The sequence below is a fragment of the Tiliqua scincoides genome, chromosome 10, assembly GCF_035046505.1.
Source record: "Tiliqua scincoides isolate rTilSci1 chromosome 10, rTilSci1.hap2, whole genome shotgun sequence".
NCBI classification, from domain to species: Eukaryota; Metazoa; Chordata; class Lepidosauria; order Squamata; family Scincidae; genus Tiliqua; species Tiliqua scincoides.
This window is the reverse complement of record NC_089830.1, coordinates 24,139,487-24,150,053: the sequence shown is the minus strand read 5'-3', so window position 1 is coordinate 24,150,053 and position 10,567 is coordinate 24,139,487. Positions and strand designations below refer to the sequence as shown.

Below are 10,567 nucleotides of genomic sequence, written 5' to 3'. Positions count from 1 at the left end.
ATCATCTTAGTCGCTCTCTTTTGCACCTTTTCCATTTCCACTATGTCCTTTTTGAGATGTGGCGACCTGAACTGGACACAATACTCCAGGTGTGGCCTTACCATCGATTTGTACAATGGCATTATAATATTAGCCGTCCCGTTCTCAATACCTTTTCTAATGATCCCAAGCATAGAATTGGCCTTCTTCACTGCCGCCACCAAAGTGAAACAACTGGAAGCTGGTGGAAACTGATTTTTCATCTCGCGCTTACTTTCCGCTGATTTTGCCAAGTTGCTAAAGTATGATTGCACATCCGAAAAAACTGTAGAATGTAACACACTCTGTCTGTGCCAGGCAGAGGGTTGGTTTTTTGCTCTGCTGCCATGACTGCCTCTCGTTTTCAGTTGAATCTCTTTTTCTTTTCTTTATTGATGAATAACAAAATAAAAAAGATACTATCGTAAAATGCAATATTATGTATTTTTTTAAAACCTATAAAGGAAAAGGGGGGAGTTGTTGCTGTTGATGTTGATGCTGATTTAATTGATCGACTAAAATCTCCAACCCTCAGCTGGCTCAGGAAATGCACTTATTGGATGCTGCACTTATGGGCACAAGGTCTGGGCTTGCCTCGTTATCAGGTCTCTATTCTTGTTCTCACTCATTCTTCCTTCTCTTCTGTCTGTGCATTCATCATGTTGCCTCAGTGCTGAAATCCAACCCATCTCCATTCTGCTTCTGGAGCCTGGCTCCTTCACCAGATCTGTCTCCTGGGGTTGGTGTCCAGCTCCGACGGTGTCCCCAGCACACTTTCTAATACTTTGCAAGGATGGATGTGTGCACCTGGGGTCCCATGGGTTGTATGTGATGCAGTTGCCACCTCTTCCTGCACTGAAATGACCTTCATGCAGAAGCCATTGTCACAAAGGGGTCCTCAGATTGATACAGGCTAATGAAAGCCATAAGCCAAACACAAACAAATTAAAAGTTAAACAGAGCAAATCATTAGGAAGTTTAATAGGGAAAATGTTCAAATGTTTACAAAAATCCATTTTGCCCTCTCTCAGTCTCAAGCAGGCCAGAAACTGCAAATTGCAGGCAGGCTGTAAATCAGTCTCAAAGAATGTCTTTTGACAAACTGTCAAGGACATCAGATAAAGTGAACGCTTCATGGAAAAGGGAGTATAAGAAGCTGAAGTTTCCATCTCAGGCTAATTGCTAGTATGACAAATGATTTAAGCTTCTCTTGGAATCAAATTTACAGCCTTGTATATTCATTATACAGAAGCATCAGATAAAGCATTGTCTCTGAATAGGCAGCATGAGGGAAGGAAATTCCAGCCTCAGCCCTGCTTGGAAACAAATAGACAGATGAAGACACATGGAAAAAGGCTTTTTGGATTTTTTAAACTTATTATTCTATTAGTTCCCTTTAAATCAAAAATACAGTCTAGATATACATATGTGGAGCACTAAGAGCAGTATTTAAAGGGTACTAACCAGAGTTTCATGTCAAAGAGATCACAATGCTTGTTTACTTAATAGTTATTGCTTAAAGGTGTAAATTAATGTTAGTAGCAATGTATGGTAGTTTAAAGTGAATTTTTAGTTGTCAGAATAGTTAGATCAAAGCATGAAATACACAGAAAGGTGAAAGTCTTACTTAAAGCCACAAGTTTGAAAATTGTAATTCAGATGCAACCTTGGCAGAAGTAATCTGTCTCGCAGACAGTTCACAGATATGGAATATAGGAGCTGTATCCCTGTAATCTTGAAGAGGCAGATGTCTGGCAAAGTTAATTAAGAGAGTCTAACAAGGAGACTCTAAGAAAAGTTACTCCTCACAAGATAAGAACTCTGTATATCTCTGTAGACTCAGAGACAGATTTACAACTAAAAGTGAGATTAGATACAACATACAGAGAACTAGGAAGCAGGATGCGCCTGCACCAATTAATTAGGAAGCTGATATCTCTTGGCACCAAGAAAGGTTATACACAGGTTAGAAGCAGTTTTAATGAGGGAAAACTAGCAACATTAGATAAGACAGTTGACAGCCTTGGCAAAGACAGTAAATCTGTTGCCAATTAAAAGAGTACTCTGATAGAGAGATTTCTGGGACTTGATCTCTGGGTCAAATAGTAAGCAGACACAGACTCCTTTAAAAGCATATAGAAAGTTTATTTACATGCTATTTACAGATTAGGAATAGATTAGGATGGATACAGGTTCGAAGTTACCCCATGGTGGATCAGTGGGTTTTCTCAGAGAACCACACCCAAAACTCCTTTACTTATACTCTCTCACAAATAATTGACCCATGTGATATTGCATGTCATTTCCCTCTCCTTATTTGGCATACTGGTGCATGGTTCCAGCCCTAACTGGGAAGTCTATGAGCCATGTATGGAGAAGTTTCTGGCCTGCAACTTTGATTACATAAGACCCTGGAATGTTCCTTTTGAGAAAGCTATGAGGCACATGTTTTTTCTCTGCAGGTCATCTTGACATAATGACTTTTCCTATCCTGGTTTTAACAGGAAAAATAGTCACTACTTTGGCTCCTAATTTCGGGTGTTTTTCTTATCTGAGAGAAGTTAGGTTAACCTTTAAAATCTCTATCACTCTAAGATACAGGCATCTGCAGAGATAAGCAGAGACATAGCAGAGAGTCCCTGATAAGCCAGCAAAACATAATGAGAACCTCTAAGCTGACACAGAGGGAAAAGAGATTTGTTTAAAATAAGAAAAGAGTTCTAAAAGAGAATCCTTTTGTACAATAAGAAGTGAGTTTGTCTTGTATCAAATATAATTATACCACTATACATCACAATAACGAAGTCACATCAAGAGAATTACACATAGAATAGAGGAAAGACCAAAAGACTTAGTTCAAACAGTTCAAACAGTTAGCAGAAAGCCCACAGTGATTGATGAGACCAGACAGAAGGGATTTGGAAAGATAACATTAATAACTCTGTCAGGGTCAGAAATAAACAAAGACATACCAAAGGCCAGTAATAAATGAGTAAACAGTGCCATCTAGTGGTTGTTGGAAACAATGTTTTCTATAATGTCTCAAATGTACATTTTGCCTTTTTTGGAGTTTGTAATTTGAAGCCAACCAATCAAATGCTTGTAAAGTTATCTCTGGCCAACCCTGAGAAGGCCCCCATTTCTGATGTCACACACCAGCCAATGAGAAGTGTAAGACTCCTCAGACAAAGGAGCCAGAATCAAATATAAGGGAGAGGCTCACACTGGAAAATTGTTTTTTCTCTGTGGGCTCTGAGAGTTCCCACATGGCTCTCTTCGCTTTGGACAGGAGTCCCTGAGAAGCCCGTTGCTGGCAACAAAATAAAGCTTGCAGACAATCATCACTCTTGCCTACTGAGTTTGCTTTTGAACTTTGCTTTGACCTTGCAACAAGATGGTGGAATTAGGAAGACCCCTTTGGGTTTCTGACAAGGATAGACGTTACTGTAGGAAGGGTAACTTAGCACAACCCAGCATTTGCCAGAAAGCAAAGACATTGCATTAGAGATGGAAATTCTGCCCAGGGAGTCCATCACATCAAACTTCTTTTATTGAAACTGGGAAGGACCCAGCCAGGACATTGTTCAGCAAGGTGCAACGTGATTGCACCCGCTGAGACTTGCTTAGGAAGGGTAGTGTGTGCTCTGCTAATGGAAACATGAACTGGGGAATGAATCAGAAGCTTCGTTCTGTGATTGCGTCAGATTTTCAACTGGGACACGTTACTCGCCGTTCCAGGAAAATCTAGATAGCCAGGCTTCTGGTAATGAGAAGCAGCTCAGTGCTGGTTCAAACATACAACTGCACTCAGAATCCCGGTCTGACTGCCCTTGAACTGCCTTTCCTTTTCTTTCTGTCCCCTGAATTTCACTTGGACTCCCTTATGGGGGCAGTAATAGCAGAACTGTAAGCCAGATTCTATATACATTTGGAAGATACACATCAATAAACAGGCAGCCCTAGACAACTGCATCTGCAACAGGGAAGAGGTGCTGAAATGGATTCAGCTTGACTCCAGCATGTTGCTCTCAGGGTTGCAGGTGAACCGGTTAAGCTGGTTATTTCATTTGTATGTAGTGAAGGAATTTTTTTATTCTAGATTTTTACTTCAAATATGTTGCATTTTGCCTTCTATTTAAGCCCATTTCCTGTGCTTAAAAGCACAGGACGAAGGTCCCCTTCCCTCAGAGAACTTGGAAGCCGCCAACAGCTACCCGGTGTCAGTTGGATCCGGGGGCAGCCATTTTGGCGCCACTGCAACCCTGGGCACCAGGCAGCTCAGGATTGGGCTGTCGCACTCAGGTTGGCCTCACAGAGTGAGAATGTGCTAACACCTCCTACTGGCTTGCAGAAAATGAGAGCCCTGCGTGAAGATTGTTCTGCCCTTTTCTATGCTGCTGATGTGAGTGTGTGTGTGTGGGGGGGGCCTTTGGGATGTAATGCCCGTATATGGTAATGACTGACACCTGGGCCAATGTTCCAACTGTTATTGACTGCAGCCCCTGTTGAAATCCCCAGCATGGCATTCAGAAGTCACCTAGAGATTGACTTTATCTGCTCTCAGGGCTCTCAGGGCTCACTGAGTATAGTGCATTAATAGTGAAATAAGTGCATTTCTGAGCCAGCTGAGGGTTGGAGTTTTAAGTCGATCAATTAAATCATCATCAGCATCAACAACAACAGCTTCCCCCTTTTCCTTTATAAGTTGTTAAAAAATACATAAATAATATTGCATTTTACGATAGTATCTTTTTTTATTTTGTTATTCATCAATAAAGTAAAGAAAAAAAGATTCAGCTGAAAACAAGAGGCAGTCCTGGCAACAGAGCTAAAAACCAAGCCTCTGCCTGGCACAGACAGGGCATGTTACATTGTACAGTTTTTCCGGATGGGCAATCATCATTTAGCAACTTAACAAAACCAGCGAAAAATGAGCACCAGGAGAAAAATCAGTTTCAACCAACTTTCAGTTGTTTCGCTTTGATGGTTCTCACCCTTTCCCTGATGACACTTTCTTTGATATGGCTATCTGTAAAGATTACTATGGGGGGCCGTGTCCGTGAATCCCATATTGGTGGTTTCACTTAAATGTGGATCAGATAAGTGCTTCCCTCCCCTGTGCACCCCCTTCTCTCTGGAGGGTGAGGAGCAACCCCTTCTGTAAACGGATTCATGTATCCACATGAATTGGGTTCCAGAACAGAATCCCTGCGGATAGGGGAACATGTCTGTATACTGACAGCCTTCACTCCTGGGAGAAGCCTGATCACATAGTATTCACTTAGACTACTTCCCCTTTTTGCAAGGTCAGAGTTAAGTTAGCATTGAGAAAAGAAATAGCTCCATGTTAACCAGTAAGCCCAGTTCTGCTTAGGACTTTTCCTCGCCTTCTACATGGCGTTCACAGGGGCCACTAGGGCGGCTGTTCCCTGGCTGTTAAAGCTATCAAGGCCCTTTCAATTCTCGACTGAAATGAATTGGTTATGTGGGGGGAAAAGCAGCTTCCCAAATATGCAGTGGAAACTTAGTGGGAAACTTCTCTTTAACATCTGTGTGCAGGACAACAAGATCCAAACAAAGCTTTAGGGCCAGGACATTGGGCCATGCCCCATCCCCTCGCGGATCTCCAGCAAGGAAGGCTAGTCCTGCCTCATTATGATCTTGTGGAAGAAGAAAACAAGAGCAATCCCGATGGGTGAAAACTGCAACCACTGGGGAAATAATGTCCGTCCCACGAGATACTGAAAGGCAAACGAAAAGAAGGAAAATGCTGAGCAAGGCTGAGTGAGGCTTTTCTCTGAGCAAGAGGAGTATTTATTATTATTTATTTATTGGAGTTGCGATCTGCCTTTCTCCCTGGGGGGCACCCAAGGCGACTAAGGAGTAGAGTTTGGGGGATGTAATGAGGCCGCAGCCTTATTAGCCAGAACTGGCTTCAAATTTATTCCCTCCCCCCCAGGAAACGCTTGGTTCTGGGAGGAGGCCAGAGGCACAGATGCCCCAAATTCTCTGTTACAGAATTCTCAGCATCCTCACAAGCTGCAGTTCCCAAGGCCCTCGGAGAGGAAACCAACTAATATCAGCAGGGCCGGCCCATCCATGAGGCCAACTGAGGTAGCCGCCTTGGGTAGACTGATAGGAGGAACTCGCCTTCATGTGCTCACCGGCTTCTGCTCCCCTCTAATGTATGCCTGAGACTCAGCAGAGCTACTACTGCATTAATGGCACGCAAACTGGTAATAGTTCTGCAAACTCCACATCTCACCTATGGAGGCGAACTGCAGACTCTCCGATTGCATTTTGTAACATGAAAAACAAGTGGAGGTGGGAAATAAACTACCCACAACTAAATAACGTTTGGACTTTGCCCTAGAGCCAGACCAAGAATATGTTGGTGTTCACATTTTTTGCATAGAGCAGGGGTTTACAAACTGGGGCGTCGCCCAAAGGCCCTGCCCCTTAAGGATCGTGTTGCTCAGGGGACAAGCAACTTCCGGTTTTGCGGAGGTGGGGCGCAATCATTCCACTTGCACTTTCAAAGCTGTGGGGAACCTGCAGATGGTCGCGCAGGGCTCCCCGCACCCTCAGGAGCTGGCAGGAGGCTTCAGTATGTACAGCCAAGCCCCTGCAGCCCCCCTGAGTGGCGCAATCCTGGGGATTGCATCACTGCCTCCCCCCCACCCCCACAAAGACTTAGAGCAGTTCATACTCCCTTAGAGAGTTTGAAAACTGCTGGCATAGAGGATAAAAAACAAACAAGGGTTTGCTGCTGTCCATTAATCTACCTTGCAACCCACACTAAACTTACCTGAATGCTGTGCTTAAGTGTGCCCGAGGTCCTGTTGGTGAGCCCCACAGTATTCAAGGCCTTGTGCGCAAACACATCTGCCGGTATCTTCCCACATTCTGCATACTTGGCAGTCATATTGGTGTCAACAAAAGCGGGCAGCACACTCTGCGGAAGAAAGGAGCATTACAGCGGGAGACCATGTCTGAATCCAGGCTTGTCTTCTCCAGCTCAGGATTCCTCAGGACAGGAGCTGGGAACTGCAGCCTGAGGTTGAAGTGGCAGAAGGTTCTGGGCAGGAGATGTAGGCTCCAAGTACACAACACTAACACAAGATAAAGGGGAACTAGTAACTGAAGCAAACTTGCTTCCTCCTCTCCTCTGCCCTGCCTCCAGATACTAAAGTTGCTTAACTAAGGGCGCAAGCCTGACCTGGGGTTGGGCCGGCACAAATGTGCCATAAAGCATGTTTGCGCCTCCTCGTGCATTGGCTGGCGCACGGACACATACTGGCCAACCTCCGCGCCGACTTCGGGAGGGGCCTCGCATCAGCCAAGCTTGGCCGACGCATGGCTCTGGGGTGTGTGGGAAGGAGGCAGGAGGGAGGTGTTCTGTGGCAGGGGGAGGGCAGGGGAGGGCAGGGGGAGGGCGGTCCTGGGGGCGGGTGGGCGGGGAGCAGGAGTTAGGGCTGGGACCGGGCAGTTATGCTGGATCCCAAACCCCGTTCCCGAGCAGCATAGCGCTCTCTTCGAACATGCCACTGAGGAGACCCATAGGGGCTGCAGTGGCTTACCTGGGGGTAAGGGGAAGAGTTTCCCCTTGCCTCTGGCTGAGCCACTTTGAGCCCCTATTTTATGCCGGATACAGCGCAGGCCTCCTGGTCTGCCTGTTGCAGCACAAGATAGGATTGCGCTGCAGGAGATAGGTCATCACTGAGCCCCTGACCACACGATATACAAAGTGAAATAAGGAGTAAAAAATAAGTAATTTTTTAACTGGGAGAATTTTGCCAAGCCCTGTTGAGTGACTGCCACAAGTCCGACTGTCCTTTGATTCCTTGGGATAAGAACAAGAGGCTCAATCAACAATACCTGCACAATGATGCCTTTGGAGCGGTATTCTCGGTCCAACCCTCGCGCGAAAAGATCCAGAAGTGTCTGAAACAGAAGCAGAAAAATCAAGGTCTGAGGGTGGAAATAACTCCACGGGCACTTAGGGTGAGGACATTGGCTCCCATTCTCATAGCCACATTTGCAAAAGATGGTTAGACCTCAACTGACAAGGGCACGATCAAGCTGCAAGTTCCACTTATTATATGAAAAGCAGATTATTTGGCGGTCATGAAGTAGAGGGAGACAATGGAAGTAAGAAAGCCTGGACCTTCAGGTATAGGGTTACAGAGGTGTACATGCTCCTCACCTTGGATGCAGCATATATCTGTTGCAGGGGCATAGGACGACAGGCAAATATCGAAGACATGTTTATGATAATCCCCTTCTTCCTACAGAGAGAGTCATTCTGGTGAGTTAGCGGAACACCTGCCCTTCTGTAAGGAATCCAATGCAAACCAGGATTCTCCAAAATATTCCAGAGTGTAAAGGATTGCCTTTACAGCAATCAAAGAGCCCTTGTGGCACCAGAAAGACTGTGACCCCAAGGACTGGAAAAGAGCAAATGGAGACAAGCAAATGTCTTTTTCTAGCCTTCTAAACTACGCGATGTGGCCAACCAACCATTTTGGGTTCAATGTGCCATGGACCAGAACCATCTCTGTGCTATATTATTACTACTGTTCCTTTCTTTCCTGCAAATTTGCCACAGATGAGCTTTGTCCCTCTTTTTTGGAGCAGAGGGTTCTGTCCACACATCTGCTCATGATACTTTTTTCCTATATTGTTGACAACCCCAATCAAAATCCAGTTTCCTTGGAGGAAGCAGAAGCCCTCACAGGTGTCATTCTGGAATACTGTACAGGCAGGTTCTGAGGGGTGCAGATTCCCTCCTCTCCTACCTGGCAACCATCTGAGGAAGGATGATCTGTGTCATCTAGGAGAACAAGAGCAGTGACACACAGTCAGTGATGGGAAACGGGGCCCAAGCACCTTCCCCTTCCATGTCCCGTTTCCATCCATACATCACCCACCTTCAATGTCGAAAGTATATTGCAGTTCACCAAGTCAGGTATATACTGTAAGAGACGGAAAAGAAGTGTGACTGTCTTGGTTGTTGTCTTGTCACAAAGCTTCCGGCAGCTGATGAGAGACCAAGGGGGCCTTGACTTTCCAGACCACCTTGGCATCTCTCCACAGCCTTTGGAGCGTCACAGGACACTTCAGCTAGTAAAAGGTGGAGAGAAAGAGCGGCCACAGTCTGAATTTGACAGAAGTAGAGCCTGAGTCTTGAAGACTTGAATTCAAGGTTTGTTTTAAAATGTATTGACTTTAGTTAAGCTCCACTTTTCAATCAAAATAGTGTCCTTAAAACAACCTGCTTCGTTGGTCACGGCGTTTACTGGCTCCTCCATGCAAGAGAGGGATGTTTCAAAGACAAGACAGAGGCACAAGCAGCTTCCACTCAGTCACAGCCTCTCCCTGTTTGTCTCTTGGGATCATTAAAAAAGGTATTGAGAACAAAATGGCTAATATAATGCCATTGTACAAATCCATGGTAAGGTCACACCTATAGTATTGTGTCCAGTTCTGGTTGCCGCATCTCAAAAAAGACATAGTGGAAATGGAAAAGGTGCAAAAGAGAGCAACTAAGATGATTACTGGGCTGGGGCACCTTCCTTATGAGGAAAGGCTACGGCATTTGGACCTCTTCAGCCTAGAAAAGAGGTGCCTGAGGGGAGACATGATTGAGACATACAAAGATATGCAGGAGATGGACAGAGTGGATAGAGAGATGCTCTTTACACTCTCACATAACACCAGAACCAGGGGACATCCACTAAAATTGAGTGTTGGGAGAGTTAGAACAGACAAAAGAAAATATTTCTTTACTCAGCGTGTGGTCAGTCTGTGGAACTCCATGCCACAGGATGGCGTGATGGCATCTGGCCTGGATGCCTTTACAAGGGGATTGGACAAGTTTCTGGAGGAAAAAGCCATTATGGGGTACAAGCCATGATGTGTATGTGCAACCTCCTGATTTTAGAAATGGGCTATGTCAGAATGCCAGATGCAAGGGAGGGCACCAGGATGAGGTCTCTTGTTATCTGGTGTGCTCCCTGGGGCATTTGGTGGGCCGCTGTGAGATACAGGAAGCTGGACTATGGCCTGATCCAGTGGGGCTGTTCTTATGTTCTTATGTTCTCTCACATCCAGTGCCTCACCTCTTCAATCACAGGCAGCTGTTTGCCCATCCAAATGAGGGCAAAAACCAGAAGCTAGATCTGATATCACAGAGTGTGTTTCCTAATCATCTTGAGAACTGCCCTATCTGGAAACTCCTACCATTCGGGACAGGAGGCAAACCATCCTTTTAAGTTGCAGGGCAGTCCGGGAGGGGATCGGGAAGTGTTGAAAGGTTCCTCCCTCCTTCTCTGATTCTTGTCAAGGAGATTAAGCAACAAAGAGTCCTGTAGCACCTCTGAGCTGAAGATGTTTAAATCAGAACACGCCTCAGTGGGTTACAGACCATTTCATCTGATCCTATCAGTGAAATCCACAGTGGAATAGGGAAGATGTGTGTGGGTGGAGGGTACAAAAAGTAAGGCTAAAAGCAGTAGAATGTCAACTTCCTTGAAAATAAGAAGCCCCT

At 45.3% G+C, this 10,567-nt stretch overlaps 1 protein-coding gene across 1 annotated transcript in view; it reads right to left on the bottom strand.

Annotated features, from left to right (window-relative positions):
• Window positions 1-6,799: 6,799 nt before the first annotated feature.
• The window catches only part of LOC136661065 (very-long-chain 3-oxoacyl-CoA reductase-like), a 22,106-nt gene continuing 18,338 nt past the window's right edge, over window positions 6,800-10,567 (bottom strand). The window contains exon 10 of the mRNA XM_066638087.1: window positions 6,800-6,973. Within this exon, the coding sequence (XP_066494184.1) occupies window positions 6,800-6,973 (174 nt within the window). The remainder of the gene's footprint in view (window positions 6,974-10,567) is intronic.